The 21,953-nt window shown below is 32.3% G+C and overlaps 2 protein-coding genes across 2 annotated transcripts in view; both read left to right on the top strand.

The window, feature by feature from the left end:
- GABA-B-R1 (gamma-aminobutyric acid type B receptor subunit 1) overlaps nucleotides 1-21,953 on the top strand; it is a 60,833-nt gene that overhangs the window by 33,095 nt on the left and 5,785 nt on the right. Inside the window, exons 2-8 of the mRNA XM_013311141.1 lie at nucleotides 15,677-16,309; nucleotides 16,860-16,994; nucleotides 17,506-17,676; nucleotides 20,104-20,320; nucleotides 21,289-21,457; nucleotides 21,599-21,714; nucleotides 21,792-21,919. Of these exons, the coding sequence (XP_013166595.1) occupies nucleotides 15,692-16,309; nucleotides 16,860-16,994; nucleotides 17,506-17,676; nucleotides 20,104-20,320; nucleotides 21,289-21,457; nucleotides 21,599-21,714; nucleotides 21,792-21,919 (1,554 nt within the window). The 5' untranslated portion in view covers nucleotides 15,677-15,691. The remainder of the gene's footprint in view (nucleotides 1-15,676; nucleotides 16,310-16,859; nucleotides 16,995-17,505; nucleotides 17,677-20,103; nucleotides 20,321-21,288; nucleotides 21,458-21,598; nucleotides 21,715-21,791; nucleotides 21,920-21,953) is intronic.
- Nucleotides 12,730-14,012, top strand: LOC106117068 (uncharacterized). The gene is made up of 2 exons (XM_013311140.1): nucleotides 12,730-13,019; nucleotides 13,664-14,012. Exons 1-2 carry the CDS (start codon nucleotides 12,800-12,802, stop codon nucleotides 13,990-13,992), a joined length of 549 nt encoding a protein of 182 aa, XP_013166594.1. The 5' UTR covers nucleotides 12,730-12,799; the 3' UTR covers nucleotides 13,993-14,012.

Consider the following 21,953-nt stretch of genomic DNA (forward strand, 5'->3'; position numbering starts at 1 on the left):
GATATTAATAACATCCATTAGCCTTATTGCAACAATATTAAAGTGAAAGTCAACAAAACTTTAACTTCTCTTAGTTGTTACTTAAACTCTGCAGACTGAATGTAATTACATTTATTAATATTCAATTAGGAATAGCAACAACTATTATTTATAGTTGAATATTCTTAATTATTCTCGTACTAATGATATCTCTATCCTTCTTAGTCATTTTAGTCTTTACAGACTGGTCGTGGTCACCAAGTAGGTGCCATGACTCGTTTAACTAGACTCCTATTTTCGCACAAGAGTACATTTCGTCTATTGCCGCTCAGACCTGGTCTGTCCACCTCATAGAGGATCTACCTCGTGCCCTAGTGCTTCTACTATCATTGTGTCTACATAGGCGACCGAAGTAAGTGCGAATACGAGCATGGACAATTGAAGATAGGCGCTGTTTGATTTAAAGTTCTTCGCGGATGGATTGATAACAAAGTAAATCTTAAAATTGTGAAAATATGTGATCCTATAAATCGATTGATATTTCTCATTGCCGAAATAATAAAACATGCAACATTTTAATTTCGTAGTATCGCATATATGAGTATATTTAATTAAGAATATATAGTACGTGGTAGAGTACATATTAACATGTAAAGAGCAATATTTGCATAGCCTCGAGTAACCGACTCTACTCGGCTCGATAAATGAATATTCAGACTTGCCTACTTGCTTCATATTTACCTACCATTCAATCTCGACACAAAATCAACAAGCGCTTGTTCCACTAGCGTCAATTAAATAACTCATTGCCACGTTTACTTGTGTTTAACTTTCATTTACTCATTCAAATTGAATGAATTACCTACGTGATAAAATGTTACCAATGTTCAGGTGGCCGCTCGCGCCTTTGCCACCTTATGATATAAAAAAACAACGGTTTTATTTTTAAGCGATTATGGCATTAGGATGAAATCTCTCAAAATCCAGATATATAAAAAAAAAATCGAAGAATGGATATCGGTCGGCATCCAAATCTTACTAATATTATAAATACTCATTTTTGGATGGATGTTTGTTAGAAGGTAGCTGCAGAAGGGCTGCATAGATTACGCTGAAATATCCAACAGGTTTATAACTTATTCTAAAAGAAAATATAGGCCATTGATAAAGTTTTTTTTTAATTCTGCGCGTTCAGAATCGCGGGAGATGGCTAGTACTGTTATAACACAACAGTCATTTGTCTTATTATCTTTGAAAAAGCGCTTAGTTCACAGTACAACAAGGCAGAGAGACACTTATATTTTCTTTCAATGCAAATATCATCATCAATATCATGTGACTATCGCAAATGTACAACTTTACGGTGCAGTGTTAAACAATTTGCTGGCCTGTTACTGTCAGTTCGTTAGTGTACTGACTGGGTAAACGCTTATACATTGGTTCATGTGGTTCGTTAAGACCTATCGAAAATTGCGATTGTCTCTAAAAGAGACTGAAATTCAACACGACAATATGTATATTATTTCACTTTTGAAATGTTTTTATATTATTAAAATTAAATTACAGTTAGTGAAGTTAATTTTATTTTGCTTCAACATTGTTAATATATAATTTTTATTAAACCATAAAAAGTTTTAATTAATTTTCAAGATAGATTTTCTGGTTCGTTAGCGGTTAGTAAAGCCTGTTACAAACAGTCTCGGTGCCGCTTTTACATTGAGTGCGATGAAAAGTAGCCTCGTTAAAATGGTTAACCACTGGAAAAAAACAGTTGATTAAACCAATGCAGGTCTTTTCTGTCGTTACGTTCATGACTACTTTTTACAACCACTTTTACAACTGATACTAACGACATTAAATGAATATTAGTTTAGTCCGACTACACTATTTGACCCGGTGGAAATAGGTCAAACTAAATTATAATAGTTTACTAGCGCCATGCTGTCAATGTCAAAAAGTGTCACGATCCTTGTCATACTGTAGCTATCATGTCTATTTTTTATGTTATCTATGGTCATGTAGGTTTTCCATATTTTCTGATGGAAATGGCTACAATAGCAGCATCTTACCGGGCCAAATATGTTAGTTTGATTATATTAAAGTATAGCTCAGTGTAAAAAATATAACAATTCGCATGTATAAGTAGTATAGTCTAGAGTTCACACTGTGAAAACTTGTATAAAACATAATGTGATTCCTTCCCGTCTTTATAGAAATAGGGATAATATGTATTTACATATTTCGACAGTAACCATGGTAACTTGTCCCCATTCCCTTCGAATAAATAACTTTCGATTTTTACATTGCATGCAAGAATAGTGCCGTGTGAATATTGTGTCAAGTTTAAACAAAACTCATTTACATTTGATTCTACGAAAGTGAACTTAATAAATTCAAATAAACTGCAATGAAACCTCGGTCATGGCATATTAACCCTTACTGTGGCAATTTAAAAAACTTACGTTAAAAATAATTTTATAGTGATCGTATAATATATTTTTATAAAGTTGTATGTATGGTATACTATACAAAATGAACGTAAGGATTAAAAAACCTACAAATAAATGTAATACTAGCTGTCGCCTGCGACTCCGTCCGCGTGGTATAAACTTATTTAGTAGCCTATGTTTTCTTTCAGACTATGTTCTACATCTATGCTAATTTTCAGCGAGATTCGTTGCGCTTCTGGTGATACCATCTAACAAACATCCATCCATCTAAACATTCGTATTTATAATAGTAGTAAGATGAATGTATGACTACATTAGCTCATTGATTTACGTATTTTAAGCGTAGCTGGTTCTTTCACCATTCATATAAATACATTGTATTGCATGAAAATTGGGTCAAGAGCAATTCACAGCCGGTTATTTGAACTTTGACAAAAGAGCGCTGATTGCCAATCGGCCAGTGATAAGAGGTCGAGAGGATCGATTTTTTCTTTTCCTTTGCCTTAAAAAGAATCCAGTATTATTGTTCAGTTATTTTGTATGTTTGATTCTTTTGGATTAAATTGTTCAATTGACATGTAAATCGGTTAAAAGTTACCAAAGTTATTAGATTTAATTAATATTATGCAATTTTAATATCGAATATTGGTCTTTATGAAACCATCCATTCATAATCTATCCAAAATATTCGCGCACCAACTAATAATTTAATAAATTAATACAGCGTAAACAATAATCTACTTTGAATTTAGTAGCTACAAAGTTAACAGTTTGAGATTCATCAACAAATTTAACGCAAGTTTAACCGTGGGTTTCTGAGTCAAAAATCTCCGTTTAAAACATATCGTTATTCCTATCATTATCATTATCATTATTAAAAAGATAAAACAATGTGTTTTAAACGGAGATTTTTGTCTCAGAAATTCGCGGTAAATTGTTATTCCGTTCCATTATTTAAATTCCGACTACAATAATTTTATCTTACCAAAAAACAACTCTCCATACATTATCCCAAACTTATGTACTATTGCATAGACTGAATTAAACAGAAATGCTTTAAGCTTTGTCAAGTTTAAGCCTTTAATTAAGCTCAGTTAATAACTTAAAGGTCAACTTTGAACGACATGGATGCTTTCAGTGAAACTGTAAAACCCTTGTCCGGTCTAATTGAACACTTACGAATTGCAAGGCATTGCCATGCACGAAATGAATATTTATGTCGACTTTACTGGACTTTGTGAACTTAATTCCAGTTAATATATTATAGAATTTATTTGATCTTTACACAGTTTGATGTAAGGTACATTTTACATTTAATTCATCTTACTAATGAATTTTTAAATGTTTAGATAGATGGATGAATGATTTGTTTGAAGGTATATTCAAAATGGCTGAACGGATCTTGATGAAATTTGGCATACATGTAGAACATAGTCTGGAAGAACACATAGGCTATAAATTAAGTTTTTTTTTTAATTCGGCGCGGTCGGAATCTCGCGCGACAGCTAGTTTGTCATACATATTTATTAAAAATAATTTATAAATGAACTGATTGATTTAGTATTACGAATAATTTAATTAAAAGCTAAATCTACGATATCTATAGATCACTTTTACAAATTCAAGTTAGACCTTATAATTACTATATATAAGTACTAATATTAACAATTTCGTTTTAAGAATTTCAACTGTGTCTTGTATCTTAAAACTTTAAACGTAATAAACCTAGAGAAATACTTGATACCTAATACAAAATTAAATTATTGAAATGTTAGTATAAATTGTAACTATCTGAGTGAATTCGTGTAATATTAACGTGAGTGGTGAACCGTCCACGGATTATGTCCGCTGACTGTACAGATTAACTTACGCAGACCAACAAGCCGGCTTTAATTGAATGGAAATATTGAACTTAACGATAAAGGAGATAATAGGAAATAAAAATTTGCTTTAAATTATTATATCACGTGGGAACATTCGTGATAAGAGTCGTCTACGGTATTTTATTTTATTTATTATATAACTGGAAAACTATATTGATAATAATAGTTTTCGCATATGGATAATAAAAATAACAATATAACATCGCAAAGAGAATAGAAAAGGAAAAAAGAAAAACAGAAATACAAGAAAACCAAGCGGCTAGCGAACTGGACAACCAAAGAATTCGCTGCTCAAATCGCTTACAATGTCAACAAGCCTCGTGTTAAACAAGTCGATGTTAGGACTTTTCCTTGATATTAAATTAAACTGTCTGCTTACAGACAATATCTCCTTCTTAATTATCACACTTCCCTCGACCATACCAAAAAGGTCCCATACCTTAAACTTTACTTAAGCTTACTATAGACAAACTTATCGATTTAGTACCATAAGATTACGATTATGTCAGACCTTACTTATAAATATTGCAAAACGCACTTTAATTATAATAATAGTAATATTTGTCACTGACAAAAAGTTTTGAACAATATTTAATCGCTAAATGTCTCTGTCGCTTATCCGAACCCTTGTCTAATGCTTTCAGAGCGCCTTATATCAGACAAGGGAAGATAAATACGTTAGTATTAAGTAACCTTATCCACGTGGAGTAATAATACAAGATGTTGTAAAGTTTCAAACTCATTAATAACAATGTAAGGTAACTATTGAATTATAATATCAAAATTATATAATCTTAAGTTCAAAATGAAGGATAAAAAGTTATTTATCTGTATTCTATTTCGTCTAGAACGGTTTAGCTGTTGTTAGGTTTCTAGTGTTCAAATCCGACACTATGCCGGTGTACTGGCACAGCACTAGCCTTACTAAAGCGACGTTTATGTCCCCTCACTAATGATTATGACACTTTGTAATGAAAGCGCACCATGCGACAAACGATTCTAACTAATAATGTCTAAAACAAGTTACAAACATTTTTCCAAACTTTCTCATTTACAATATTGATTGTAGCGATTCATAATAATAGTTGCATGTTCATTACGCACAATTTTTATTATTAGTTCTCAGAAGCTATAATACATTCGCAGAGGTAGGCGGCTTGTTTAGCGCCTAGACTCTACTGCATTCTAGCTACTTGCTAGAATATAATGGATGATAGGCTACTAAAACATTCACCAGAAAATTTCACTTTTATTGAACTATACGTAAATATTGTATAGTGCGTCGGTGGCTCAGTGGTCAAGCACTTGACTTGCAATCTGCAGGTCCTGGGTTCGAATCCCGCCATGTACCAATTTATTTTTCGATTTCCGATTTACATATGTACATGTATCCGACGTTGATGCAACCTGCACATATCTGAGAAGTAATTCAAAGATATGTGTGAAGTCAACCAATCCGCACTTGGCCAGCGTGGTTGACTATGGCCTAATCACCCTTAACTTAGGGTAGGCTCCGAGCCCCTCGGTGGGGACGTATAGTGAGCTGATGATGATGATGATGATAATGTAAACATTTTGTAAATCCCTTGTTTCTCATATTATTAATATCTCATGGATTACATATACGTTTCAGTATATAGGCGCATGTATTTTCGGAGTCTGTTTTAGGGATTGTATTAACAAGTAGGTCAGCAGAGAATCAATATAAATAGAACAAGCTTAAACCAGCTAACGAATCAAAATACCTTAGGCCTTTGAATGCAAAGATATATTTGATGGAAACAATTTTAGATGGTTTGTTAATTAAAATATGGATAGCTTCAGTAGGCATAAGAAGAAATGGATAGATTGAAAAAAGGATTAAGAAGGGAATAAATGATAGAATGATAGTATGTTCTGGATAAAAAACTGTTGCACAATTATAAAGTGGGATAAAGGCAAGAAGATCTTTGATGCATATGTTTTTCATGAGTTTTACAACACGCAAATTGCTCAATAAAGTAAAACCCGTCATAGTTACTAACTCTTGTTGGAAGGAGAAAATTATTACAAAAACATTTATAAATGAGTTTTATTTGTACTTTTAAAAAAAAATTATAACAATTTTCACGAAACATATATTTGGGTCAAGACATATTACACGGTGCGTGATATTATTTTAATAACACTGCACTTATGGACGTTTTATAGCATACAACGTCATGGTAATTGCACAGTTTAACTTTGAAATAAAAAAAATTGTCATAAAAAAATTCGTTCTTGTGTAGTACAAGAAACATAAGTTTAAAGCGGTCTTTCAAAAAGGGGGTTCTCAATTCGTCTGTATATTTTTTTTATTTTTGTTTGTCGATAATAAGACTTTTGCGACTACGATTAAATAACAGAAGAGAATAAGTAATTATGCTATGAATTTTAACCTACTTTTTATTGTGGGACAAACTAATGTTATTAAAAAACAGCAACAGTATTATGATTTAGATATTTAAGGTGGCAAACAGATAAATAAATATTTAGACTATTTTGATGCGTGGAGATATTTATTCAGTTAATAATTTTTGTAATCCACTTTAATTTTTTTTTTTTATTTTGCAAAAAAAGATATCTTTACCTTGTATCTGGTTTAAGATTGAAAAAATTAAACCATATAAAGGGTGTTTTTAATTTGATTATTCACTGAGACGACTCCCTGTATTATAATAATCATCAGCTCACTATGCGTCTCCGCTGAGGGGCTCGGAGCCTACTCCATTCATACTATGGCCTGAGGGTACAAACAGGGTATAGTCAACCAGTCAGTTGACTTCACACATATCTTTGAATTTCTTCGCAGGTAGGTGCAGATTGTATCATGATGTTTTCCTTCACCGTAAGAATATCGGATAAATTTACATATGCCAATCGAAAAACATTTTGGTACATGGCGGGATTCGAACCCAGGACCTGCAGATTACAAGTCAAGTGCTGAAACCCCTGAACCACCGACGCACTCACTGCACATATACTTGAGAATATTTACTAATAGATTAAGTTGGCACAGTTTTAATTAAATTTCAGGGCACGTGGAACAGTAGTTCGGTATTTTGGTTCGTTAACCGTTAACTAAGGCTGTTAAGGCGGTCTCCCGGCAGCGAACGATGCTCAAAGAGAAGAAATCTTGTTAAAATACCTTATAAATTATTAATTTAAAATCTCGTTCATAATAGTTAAGGAACCCTTTGTTAAATTTGAGTAATTAAACCACCCCTTATTTTAATATTTAGTAATATTTTTTTTATTAATTTAAAAAATGAATTGAAAAAATAACACGACACTTTCGATTGATAGGCATTTGTTTTGAAACATATATTTTTAATCTACATGTTTTTAATGCGCTGACTATTAGATATACCTGATCTGTAGAAAAATTTACTATTCCAGTGATGTTTTACACGTTTGCTTAAATAAATTCGATGAAACATGCCTTAAATGTGAAATCGGATACAGGCCAACATTGCGACAGATCTCATCGATATAAAATGAAACATATATACGTGTTTAATACTGTTTTCAGCAATTACTGTATAAAATTTAAAAAAATATATATAAATTTTTAAGTCCCTGACCTACGAGTACTTAATTACTCAAATGTGGCCAAGGCGTTTTATATATTTTTAGTTTTATAAATTGTACAAATCTTATAAATTCCAAATGTACTTTTTCAAGTAATTTTCAAATTTCTAAATAATATGATATTTAAATTTTTACTTAATATCGGCCTAATTATGTTATAAAGTTCACCTTGGAATCCTACTAGTGTCGAAGTAGCGAATAAAGAAGTTTGCACAACATGATCGATCTGTTTGCTGGACAATATTCTATCTCGATACTGTTTGTTTTAACTTGGAACAATGCCAATAAAAACTATAAATACTTAATGTGATTAAATAGAGCTACTCTAATATCAGAAAAATTGTTTTTAGGTACTAAAATATGATACATTTTTGTATAGGATAGTGTGATGAATTGAGCGATAGAGATTTGATGATTGTTTTAGTTACAAATTGCAGTGAAAATATTATCTTTGTAAGCAGATGTTTATGTTTGGTAAATCAATTTTGTTTGTGAGATAGTAAAAAATTCTTTAAAAAATAATAAGAAATAAAAAATTCTTTATTGGACAAAAAAATCTTTAATGTTGAACTTTACGAAGAATTCAAGCTTATATAAAAACATAGAAATGTAAGTGGCCTTTTGTGGAATTGGAACAAATAATAAAATAAAAAGAAAGCAAAAATTAAGTATAATCCTCGCTAGCCAGTTACTTAAGCAAGTAGCCAGTATCTTTGTTCAAGCAAAACAGTCCATTATAAATAGTATTAAAATAAATTAGCATTTTTTTATTTCATTTTTAATTAGCATTTTTAATTGCAGACTATAATAATTATACTATTACTAAAATAATAAATAAAATATAAACTTCAATTAGACGTAATGACAACAGAAATGATCTTCGTAACCTCATTAACTTTCTATTGAGTAAAAAATGGCCTTAATTTGACCTGTGATGTGAAAAACTTGAATCTAAATGTAACTGACCTTCGTGATCGTTACTTGGAAAATGTAGTTTCACTTTTACTTTCGTCAGCACGACTGTAACTCGTAAAAACTGTCGTGACAAGGAAATTGGGTCAAGAATAAGTCATAATTGTATTACATCAGCTTTTATCGCGGGAGTCATACAGACATTTGCGTGGTAAAAGCCTTTCGATTTTGACCTCAATACATTTACCATCGAAAAATAATTCGCTGTTATGGAATCGCGAGCTAAGAATATTTCGTTCATAGATCATATTCTGGCATTTCCAATGTACAAAGTTATAGAATTATTTTTCTTATATTGTAATATGGAAGGAAAAATAATGGCATGTAATAACATCGATACAAGTATAAATCATGTTATATAATTTACGTAATAAAACAAAAGTCCAATAGAAAACTAGAGGAAAAATACATTTCTATTCCGATTGAGGATTGAACTACCTTATGTTGAATCACAGAAATGTTTTTTTAAACCTCTAAAAAGAGTTGTTTGTACATGGCCACCACAAGTTCAGAGTTTAACAGCATTGACCTTGGTAGGGTAAGCTATTTGGAAAATGACTTGCCGCGCCATACTTTATACCGCTCATAAAAAACATTGATGTGATTGCATGGAAATTGGGCCAAGAACAAGCCATACTTGTGTAACATCGATTTGTGTCGCGCCTGTCGATACTTGACGCGAAGTCTGCCATTTTTGACCTTCAATAATATTGAAGAGTGTTCAAACTTTTTGCACTGAAAGTATCAGACGATTGTGATATTATTTGAATAGAATTTATTTTACTTTACATGTATTAAATACATTGGGAAAGGCCTTTGTGTAACAGTGGGTAGACAAAGGCTGATGATGATGATGAATTCGAGATGCAATACCATGTAATGTGACCCTAATATGTATACTTTAGACATTATTAGTTAGAATCCAAGGGTGCTATCGTTACCTAGTCAAGTGTCAGAATGATTAGTGAGGAGACATAAACATCGACTTTTTAGTAAGACTAGTGTTGTGCCACTACACCGGCACAGTGTCTGATTTTCTTCCTAACAGCAGACAGATAAAAAGTTGCTTATTAAGATTTTTTGTTTAAACTTTAATGTCAGTAGAGATGATTTTCATCAAACTTGTACGTAAAGTAAATAATACAGAAGAATTTTTCTCGTTTCCATCAAATCTTAAAAGTATGTTTTGTTAGTTCTATTTATTTTGAAAAAGAACATTGTGAGATTCAATTTCTATGTTTAGAAGTTTATTTTGCTTTCCTTTCACCCGAAAGAAAAGTAATAATAGTTTGAAGCCTTTGGTTTGTTTACCGATAGGTCTGAACAAACACGTCACTGAAACGGGTAGGCCAATTTCTTTTTAATTGAAAGCTAATATTTGCAATATCGTTATCTTCCATTGAAGTTTACTTAGTCCTTGTTAAAAATGTGTTCTTAGAAATCACATAGTACCTCAGGAAGGAATCTGAGCGTTGATTTATTAACTACGTTCAGATTGAAACATACATACATCTTACTAATGTTATAAATACGAATGTTTAGATGGATAGATGTATGGATGTTTGTTTGAAGGTATCTCTGGCTTAATGGATCTCGCTGAAATTTGGAATAGATGTAGAACATAATCTGGAAGAAACAAAGGCTACTTATAAAGTTTATTTTTAATTCAGCGCGGACGGAGTCGCGGGCTACATCTAGAACACTCATAAATAAATATGTACATACATGCATACATACATACATAGCATTAGAAAAATAACTAATAAAGTATTTCAAGTAACTAAAAGTAATAAATGATCGCTTTTTTATGCCAAATTATGAATCTGAACAAATTCAGCGAGGTATTCAAATAGTCGTGCTTTTAATGAACGAAGTGATTTATTCTCAAAGAATATTAGCGGTTTTATATGCCAATTATAGCAGCTAATAAAATACGAGGCCACTGAATAAATGATACAGCGAGGGAGAAAACTTTTACAGTTATTGGCCCTATTTCAAAGTGAACAAATGCTGGCGTGCCAGCTGTGTTGTGTGTCCCCACCCTTATTTTACAGCGCCCTCTATGAGCTATATGTATTAAGTAAACAATTTTCTCAAACTACGGTGGCCGGCTGTGCTCGCCAAATTTTTATATTAAACACATTTCTTCCGCCTTAGGAAGATAACATTTTTTATTTAAATTGGATACGAAGATTTGTATTTTGTTTATAAACTTTTTAGTCGTTTTGTTTTTAAATTATTTAACACAGATGTTGTGTACTCATTAAAGAAATTGCCTTTTTAAGGAAAGTCGGAAACAGATGATTTTCCTAAACAAACTTCCCAAAAAACGATTTTCCAATAAACATTAGCAAAGTTTTTGGTTACCTCTTTGCTTATACCACAAATACGATTTTGAATTCGTATCGTCTACTATACTCTTATGACGTCAGAAAACGCATATTCTAAACATCTTCATAACACGAATGAAGCTTTTAGCAAGACGCAAATATTTTTGATATAAATGTAAATCTTTGAGGAAGCACTCAGCCGGGGATGGCGAACCAATACCACGCATGTCGTTAATAACATATGGCACAATATTTTAGCACTTAACTAATAAAAAAATAATTATGCATTACGAGAAATAGCGTTAGATAAGTAAAAACAAGCGAACGCGAGTAATCCCTACCTTACAGAACGTTTCCAATAATCAATCGAAATTATTTTATGGCATGTGTATGAAGACTTTAAACATTTATTTAAAAAAATAAGCTTCCATCCCAGTCCGAAACAATAATAAAAATGGAATTTTACAAGTTTTTTTTTGTAAATATATAACTGAAATATGTTTAAGTTTTATTCATATGTTTTTACGTTTATCAATATTTTAATTTAATTTGAATATAACCAACGAACAATATTTGGTATTCTTTAGTGGTGTGGCGTCTCTTATCGATTGGGCCACGTATAAACTTTACTTGTTTACCACGACCGAGTTTCTCGGGCTGGCGGGAGTTTATGTAAACACTTCTAGTTCCCTTTGTAAACAACCTCATTTGTTTTTCATCTGTAAATATGTTGGAACTATCTATCTATCTGGAACTCTGTGATTAGTGTGTAACCAAAAAATTACAAGACGAACGTTTTTACGTGTAATGTAATTGGACTATCGAAAATTTGTCATCAAGTAAATATTTTATTTGTTAGATATTTATTAAATTAGTACTATTTAGGAAAAACTAAAGATTGTTTTACTTCTTAGACGCTCATGAAATTTTATAAGATTGTAATTCACTTTAACTTTCATAGTGTCTTTGTGTCGTTATCTCGTTTATTTTACGTTCAAAATTCAATCTCTGATACGTTACTTTGGCTATTAATATATTGAATAAAATTAAGATAGCAACAAAAACGCGCAATGCGTATACAAGACACTTTGATCGTAGACGTATCAGTGGAACAACTGTATCGTTTGGATTAGTTTATATTCTATGTAGTTGCAGTATTTACCTCATATTCCTATTTTAATACTATTAAAGGGTAAGCATTGGTCAACGATTTATATGTCAAATTGTGCTGACACATTTTGTTACAATCTTACCCTACCATAACCTTTCACCGCGGGAAAATCTTTCAAATATAACTAGGGGAACGATGTTTTTAAACAATTAAGTTTCAATTTCTGGCATTAGAACCACTGCTTGAGACAACATATTTATTTATCAATCAAATCGCAAGATTATTTCCAACTTTTATTTCTAAAATACCATATTTGTACAAACATGAATTTATATTATATGAAAATAATATTCGCAGCTTAATAAGAAAAGTTATCACGAGATTTATACAGCGTCAATAAAATCATACATTTCGTAATTTTCATATTGGATTTGAATTTCTTGTTAGAATGTTTCAATTTCAGAAATGCTTGAAGTTATTCTAGTTCTGTTGATGCTCGATAATTCATTAGAACAAACACCAAATACTCAAGCTGTTAGAAGTAGTGAAGAGTTTGGTACAAAACTGGTAACTGGTTTAAGGGAAGATGCTAATTTGGATTTATCAGCGGACGAGGAATATGAAGATTTGCGAGCCGAACTACTGGCGTACCACACCGCCCTAGCATCTCTTGCTTCCTCGCGAAGTACGTCTTTTCAAACTATTTTATATTGTAGCCCGCTATTTGTTATTTTTTTTTGTGACTGAGAAGTCACTGTTTGCCTTGAGGAGGCATTTACAGCTTCACCGCGGTTGAGTTGGCCGAGCGCAGATGGCGCTTAGCCTGAACCTCATTTAAGAGTAACAAGACTCGAGGGCTCCCTCAGGAGCTTCGGCTCGGGCTGTTACTTCGTTATTGTTATTTTAAAAATAACTTTGAGTAACGCCTGGTTCGCTAAAATTAGTCCAACCATTCAGATAACAAGTTACAATAGAATTACATACATACAAGTAAAAACCAACAAACATACAAACAACCTTACACACGCAGGTAAAAAATAGAATAATTTTAATATGAACGTATGCTAAATATACAGATATGGAATACTTGCTGCAGGAGACAACACCGTCCGTGATAAATAAAATAAAAACACTTAATAAGTAGCCTATGTGTTCTTCCAGACTATGTTCTACATCTATATCAAATTTCAGCAAGATCCATACAGTCATTCTTTCCAAAAAATTCTAAAAAATATCTATCCATCTAAACTTTGGTATTTATAATTAACAGTAAAGATAAATTGAATAGAAATATTTGTCTTCTAAATATTCGCAATTAATGTTCTTTAGGATCGATGATGACTACACCTTGTTGGAATCTCGGTGGGATTTGTATTGATAGTAAACTTTGCACTGGATATCGCTTCCTAACCGAGGTACCCGGCTGTAAAGATAAGATAAGAGTCTGTTGCTTTGCTTGGAATCGTTACAAAGTAAGAGATATGAGGGAACACGGAATCGGGGCGTTAGCTATGCCGTGGAGTTTGCATCGTGAATTCGGTGGAAAGGGTATAAGTGTGAAGGAAAAAGAAACGGCAAAGAAATTAAAAAAGAAGAAAAAATCGAAAACAGAAAATGCGTTACGGTCAAAAGTTGTAGCGGTTATTTTGAAACCATGATAATAAAAACATTTCGATTTCTTTGTTTTTTATTTAAATATTCCCAAGGCTAATGCAAATTGTTAGTCTTGGGACTATCTGATTACAATTGAGCCTTTGAAAAACTTTAAACTTTATGCATAACGTTCAAAAAAGAATTGAGACAGTGCAAGAATGGAAAGTAAGTAAGCGTTTGTTTTTGATAACTCCAGCTGATGTGGTCATGAATAACGATTAAAATATTGCGGTTTAGCAAAATAATTCGCAACAAGTAATATTGCAATTACTCTTGAGTACACAGATCTTCATCTAAAGATATCAAGTTGGAGTCGCGCCAATCGGATTAACTAGAGATTTCATTTTACTTCAAAATTACGTGACCGACACAGAACTGGCTCTTACGTTTGCTAGATCAATAACTACTGAATTTATCACATAACTAGCTGTCCCCGCAACTCCGTCAGCGTGGAATTAAAAAAAATATTATTAGTTAGTCTATGTGTTCTTCTAGACTATGTTCTGTATACATGCCAAATTTAATCGAGATCCGTTCTGGCGTTCTGGAGATACATTCAAACAAACATCCATCTATCCATCTAAACATTCGCATTAATTATATCATTTCTGTATGTACTTTTTCTATAAATAAAACTAAAAATTACATCAAATTAATTAGATTTATCATCAGCTCATACGTCCCCTCTGAGGGACCTACCCTAAGTAAGGGGTGACTAGGCCTTAGTCAACTACGCTGGCTAATTGCGGGTTGGTTGACTTCACACATATCTCTGAAATTTCTTCGCAGATATCTGCAGCTTACATCACGATGTTTTCCTTCACCGTAAAAACGTCGGATAAATGTACATAATTAAATAGAATTTCGAAAAATACATTTGTACATAGCGGGATTCAAACCTAGGACCTGCAGATTACAAGTCAAGTGCTTAACCTCTGAGCCACCGACGCTTAGATTAGATTGATTTTTACTAAATACAATGTTCTGTGTTTGTTCTGAAAGCAAAGCAAATTAGATATTAAATTATATGTCTATGCAAGGGGTGGAATAAACATCCTTTGATCTCGAATTCATTCGACATTTGAATATTTAACGAAGCAAGTCGGATAACTTTGTGGAATCAAAGTTGTATAATAGCTGATGTATACGTTACACGGCAGATGGCTCTGCAAACAGCATTTGATATTCATGTCGGGAACAATGCGAGGTGGGCGTGTGTACGGAGGATGCAGCTACTGCTCATTACAGCCTGTCTGGGAACTAGCGTGTTACGTCAAACTAAAGATCCTACCAACTTATGTTGTTATGAGCCACGTACTCGTTGCAGCGTTAAAATTGTAACGGTGAATTTTGATGGTAAAGTTCTTTTGTTTCGGCAACCTAATTAAGACTTGTTAGTTTACGTATATAAATAAAAATGCACATGCTCAGAATCATTTTCCATTTTTTTTAATTAAAAGGTTTCTGTGTGTGTGCGTCTTTGTGTGCGTGCGTGTTTGTGCATAAAATAAATTATGTAATAAATCCATCCATAAAGTTTATCTTCACCTTTAGATAAGTGATATGATACTTTAAACACTGAAGGTAACCATAAGAGCATAAATTGACAGTTTAAGATCTATATTATTACTACATATTTATAGCAGGCTATATTTTCTGACAATAATAGGAGCTTGTTGCTTGTTTCAGGAAGGAGAATGGAAAATGAGAGAGGTGTACAACAATGACAGCATATCCCCGCCGCGAACGATGACCCAGCACGGCTCGGGCCACGCGCCCTCAACACATTCGATGCCACATTACATACGGAATTTACCGTTCATTAGGCTATGTCTACCATTCGTATGGGCGACCGCGCAAATGTACACTAAAATAATCGCATCCACCAGAGTGCGCGTAAACTTTCACTATACAAAGCGTCCTTTAGTCAAATTAAAAACAAATGTGAATAAATACCTTAGTTTACGAACTAGTAAATTGCATTGCGATCTTACATCGTTAGTGAATGCTTTAGTGCAATTATTCGTTGTTGCCAAGTGTATTATTTATAAGGTAGGAAAATGGATTTGTGGAAGGAGAGGTTGTGGAGCAAAGAAGTCTCGAATGTTGCTGCTTTTGTACATGGGTGGGTTCAATCGATATAGCGAGGGTCGGCCTGATAATGATTTACATATCGGCGGGATATTTCCTATGGAAGGTGAAGGTGGATGGCAAGGCGGTCAGGCTTGCATGCCGGCCGCTGAACTGGCGCTTGCTGATGTCAACGCTAGATCTGATTTATTATCCGGATTTAAATTACTACTACACAGCAATGACAGTAAGGTAAGCTGAAAAGATACATTACTTAGGGCCATGTAAAGTCGTTTAGAAGTCGTCAAGGGCGTCCCTTAGGATAGAGTTAGTTGAGAAATCAAAACATAGAGATTGCCTATTGAGATTAAAAAGAATGGTATTAGTAGATACGCCCCTGTGTACTTAAGTACGTCACACCTTCCCACGTAGGTACAGCAAATGATGAAGTTCATTTGTCTTATTAGATTATTTCACAACATTAATTATTTTGCACACTTTATGAACACGTCGTTGTGACGTCATTGGAGTGACGTTTCAAGTTACTGTTTTACCTTATTGAGTATAGTAGTCGATAACAAATAACTTTCATAGATGACGGCCATTTTACTATTAATTATATTCTATATTTTGTTCAACTAGTGGATTAAAATTAAATGTTATTGTATTAGTAGTAGTACTTATGTAAGAAAAAGTGTTTTCCGGAAATATTTTAAGATTTTCAAATTAGTGCAAAAAATGTAAACTGTCTATTTCGATTTTGGAATAGATTGAAATTTGATATGAATGTTTCTATTGTCAGTGTGAACCAGGACTTGGTGCAAGTGTAATGTACAACTTGTTATACAATCCACCGCAAAAGTTGTTGCTGTTGGCCGGTTGTTCTACAGTTTGCACCACGGTCGCCGAAGCCGCAAAGATGTGGAACCTAATGGTCGTACGTATTACTTACATAACATTATAGTAACAATTTTCTCGCCATAAGAGACACTAACTACTTAAACTTTCGAGTTAATTACAATTTATATGGTTTTAAAACTTTCTGTTCAACTAAATACCAACTCTTTTAGTTAAACTGATAAACGTAAATAGTAAAAAAAATATGTACAAATTAAAGTTAAATAAATCAAAAATATTCACTTTTAAAATAATTAAAACATAAACTCATACATTTTCAAAATTATGAAAATAAAATTTTAGATTGATGCCACACAACATCAATAAGCGTAAATGTTTGCTGCCGAAAAAACTGCACACAAAAACTATCGTTATCTCTGTTTTTTTCAAGTAAAATAAAAAGGATATATGTACATGTGCTTCGACAGTGTCTTTCCACAGTTAAATAGCCAGCCTGCGATAACACTTGCAATCACTAGAATATCATTACAGGGGTTGTAGTTCCAATTTTCGCCACCGCAAAGTTAAATTTGTTAAACTTTTTTATCTAGCTTTGTTATGGTGCATCATCGCCAGCGTTATCGGACCGTGCACGTTTTCCGACATTGTTCCGAACCCATCCCTCAGCAACAGTGCACAACCCAACAAGAATTAAACTGATGCAAAAATTCGGCTGGTCCAGAATCGCTATATTACAACAAGCTGAAGAAGTTTTTATATCGGTAAGTTAGTTACGCTATTAAATAATTTTATTCAACAATATTATTTAAAAAACAATTTCTCATTCTCACCCTAGTAGTTATTACATTGTTTTTAGTTATTTTTTACAAGTTTTTATTTGATTGATATAATAGAACATGTTACGTTTAAGAATTAACTACGGTCGAATTGAGAATGTTGAATTTTGAGTTACGAATGACAAATTTGTTTGAATCATCAATGAAATTTGTAGTAAAAGTGCAGCGACCGAACGTGAAGTACATCAAAAATCTCATACTTTTATCACATTTTATGATAACGGTACGAAGGCGATTATCACAAATATTTGTGCTAGACCTACAGTTATGTTTAAGATCTAGCTTAATATTATAATTAGTATATAGAAGTAAATTGGGTTGCCAGATATAATTCTAAGACCCGAAGAAATTCCATTATCCCAAAGGCCTGAAAATAATTTACTCGATGGCAATAAGTATGAAAACCCCTATTATTTTGTTATTGAAAGCGAATACTTTATAATAATAACATGTTTTATCATTAATAGTACAATTTCTCTCATTAAATTGCGTATTTTGAAATAGTAACAGTGAATTTTGAAACATTTTTAATTTTTTTTTATTAATATGTTTATTGTATCTCTATTTAATTGAATATAATAAGATAATTCGCATTATGTGAGTTGTAATACAAGTCTTACAACAGTGGAAACTCACAGTGATGTTACGTGAATAAGCTCTCACGTGACCAAAGAGATTCTAATATCATGTATATAGAGACCACCTAACGCCTGCTATTCCTCATATAGTTTTTCTAGTAATCCATAGTAGCGATTATTAAATAGTTAATTATTTAGAATAACTCAAAAACTACTGGATAGTTTTTAATGTTTCAAAAAATATATAAATAATTCTGAAAATCGGACAACTAGGGGAGGAGTTATCGACGAACAAAAAAAAAAACGAATTGAAAAACTTCCCTTTTTGAAGTCGATTAAAACACGTGTCAATGTAATAAGTTTCAATTAGAATCAATTATTGAATCTGAAATACATTATTTGGATAGAATAAGGTGGTGTTAAGATATTAATAACATCGATAAACCATTCCCATATAGAGCTTCTAATATGTAACATAAATACATACGTATAGCTGTTTTAAATATTTTCAATTTATTATATTACACTATACCTGTCGCCCGCGACTCCGTCCGCGAGGATTTATATAAAAAAAAAACCAAAAAAAATGAATAAATAGTATCCTATGTCCGTCTCCTGGCTCTAAGCTACCTCCTCATTAATTTTAAGTCATATCGGTAACGCCGTTGTTGAGTTATAAATAGTGAAACAAACACGACTTTCTTTTATATATATAGATTTAACAATAGATGGCAACCGTTCTATAATATAATATGTATATCAAACTTGACAACTAAGATAGAACCAGTACTGAGATAGAACCAGCGTAAAAGTTTAGTTCTGTTCAGATCCTGTCTTTATATTTTTTAAATGTCTTTGCGCACGACACAACAATGAAGGTACTTTGTGCACAATGTAACGAATACATCTATTTTATATCCTGTTTTCTTATTATTATACTTTACATTGTCGTATACTTTATTTAACGACTCGGTGATATTTTTTATTAATGCGTTGGTGGATATGGGCATTTTTATATTATAAAAGTATTTAAATTTATATATTATTCGACTGATTTAATAAAATTATTCGACCGAATCAGGAGGCTAATGTTTTTCACACGTATGTAAGTTTGTTTTAATGTACATAAGTATCATAGTGGTATTTATATTTCAGAGAACTCATAAGTAAATAATATCAAAGAATTTATGGATTATTAAAAAAAATAATGAACCAATTAAGATAAGAATTTGTTTTCTTTTTGGAAATCCCATTAACTCGTTTTAAACTTTTAACGAAGTTCAAAATTTTCAATGAATTAAACAACTTTATCTTATTAAAGCTCAAAACATTTATAAAGTTTTTACACAACCCTTAGAACTGCAGTAAAATTTACTAGGTAGTCTTGGGTTCAGTATCCAGCTGGGGTAAAACCTGAAAATAGTAAAAAAAATAAAACAACTTTATTATTTTTCTCCTATGGGCTGGTATCCAAACTAGGGTGATACCTTGTGCGATAGATTACCAGGAACCCACGTCACAGACCGCAAAATCATCATCAGCCCACTATACGTACCCACCATCGCTCGAAGCCTACCATTAAAGGGGTGACCACAAAATATACAAATGAAAGCAAAATATAAGAACCTTAGTCTTTTCATGAAAAAATAAATTGATAAACGGCTCAAAAAATATATAGATGTTCCTGATTTTAAGTAACACAGAGAAGTCTAAAAAAATATATAAATTTAGAAAGACTGAAGACGGGGACATAATTTTTTTTATTTTGTTTTAGACTGTCGATGATTTAGAGGCACATTGCAAGAAATCGGGTATAGAAATTGTGACCAGACAGTCCTTCCTTTCGGATCCGAGCGACGCAGTACGCAATCTACGGAGACAGGACGCTCGAGTGATCGTGGGACTGTTCTATGTGGTCGCAGCGCGACGTGTCCTATGCGAAGTATACAAACATCGTCTCTACGGAAAATCTTACGTTTGGTTTTTTATAGGTAAGTACACATCTAAACGAGAAGGAATGTAAAAGGCGAAACAATGAATTAGGAACTCTAAAAGAAACTAAAAAAAATGGCTCACGCCAATTTCTAGAAGACTTGACAAACGGTTATTTAAAAAAAAGCTCTTGTCAATTATATTCATATATTATTATAGCAGTAATTCAAATTAATAACCTTTTAGAAATCTTCGAAGGAAATAAGCAATCAACATAAGAATTATTTTAATTCGTATACTGTATTGTTATTTTCTATCTGTTTATTGCTGTTTTACTTTATTGTGTACTGTCGTTTTATATGACCCTACATTAAGTTTAACTGTGGCTAATGCCACTACGCCACACCTTGCGAGATTTAATTAAATTATGCCGCTATTTCGCTACAATGAGACACCTAACTGATGTTAGCTAAACAAGTTACTTCATTACGCTCATATCCATGTCTAGTAACAATGTTTTAAACAAACAAGACAAAGTAATTGCAACATATAAGACTAGATTAAAATCTAGAATTAAATTAAGCAATATTTCTTATAATGAATATGATATTTACTCTCTAAAGACTTGAAGTAAATTTTAATTAATTTAAGGTTACGAAAAATGATCTTAAGATGAATAATATTTAAATAGATTTTTTATAGATAGTAAAATATACGTACTCACTGAAACGAAATAATTGTTATATCAAGTTTATATCCATATTAATGAACTAACTCTGTGTTAACTCACTTTAAACAAAGCGGGGATCCAATTTTCATATCTTAATACACCCTGGCTGACTCCCAAACTACCTAGTTCATAGTGATTTAGTTCACTTTGTGGTGTTGAACTTTACTTATTTATAGCACGTTAATACTGAACTATCAATAGTAAACTCCGGACCGAAATTATTAATACATAAATATTCGTGGTTTAATTATTATAAAACGATATTCCAGTAATTTATAAATCTATTGAATGCCATAGGTTGGTATGAAGATAATTGGTTCGAGACAAATTTAGAACGCGAAGGCATAGATTGTACTGTAGAGCAGATGCGGGAAGCTGCCGAGGGTCATTTGACTACAGAAGCTCTTATGTGGAACCAAAATGCTAATCAGACAACGATATCTGGAATGACATCTGAAGATTTTAGGTAAACAGATTAGTTTAATATGCAGTTTCAATTACATTAAATCTTTAATAATTTAGTTCTAGTAATTTCGTTTCTTTACACCAAATATTTTCGACATGTGTCTAGAATTGATTAAATCTATGTCAAATAATTTGTATCCAGGTCTCGTTTGAATGAAGCTCTTAGAGAAGCTGGTTACGACATCGATGGCGAAAGATTTCCAGAAGGCTATCAAGAAGCACCTTTAGCATATGATGCTGTTTGGGCTGTCGCACTCGGTAATATTCTGTCTATAAAATTATTTAACTAATCAAGGTATTATTCTGGATTCTATAATCAAAGTTTATTCTTCTAGCTTTCAATAAGACTATGGAGAAATTGGAAAAGAATGGTTTGAGCTTGAAAAACTTTACTTACACTAATAAGAAAATTGCTGATGATATTTATGAAGCTATTAATTCAACGTCGTTTTTGGGCGTTTCTGTAAGTCCTTAAACAGTTCGCTGTTGAGATGATG

This window comes from Papilio xuthus, unplaced genomic scaffold (genome assembly GCF_000836235.2).
Source record: "Papilio xuthus unplaced genomic scaffold, Pxut_1.1 DF827680.1, whole genome shotgun sequence".
Taxonomy (NCBI): Eukaryota; Metazoa; Arthropoda; class Insecta; order Lepidoptera; family Papilionidae; genus Papilio; species Papilio xuthus.

Excerpts from the sequence above, each read along its gene's own strand:
- LOC106117068 (XM_013311140.1), top strand. The coding sequence starts at position 12,800 with ATGCTTGAAGTTATTCTAGTTCTGTTGATGCTCGATAATTCATTAGAA. Across the intron at positions 13,020-13,663 it reads ATCTCTTGCTTCCTCGCGAA|GATCGATGATGACTACACCT; the intron begins GTACGTCTTTTC and ends AATGTTCTTTAG.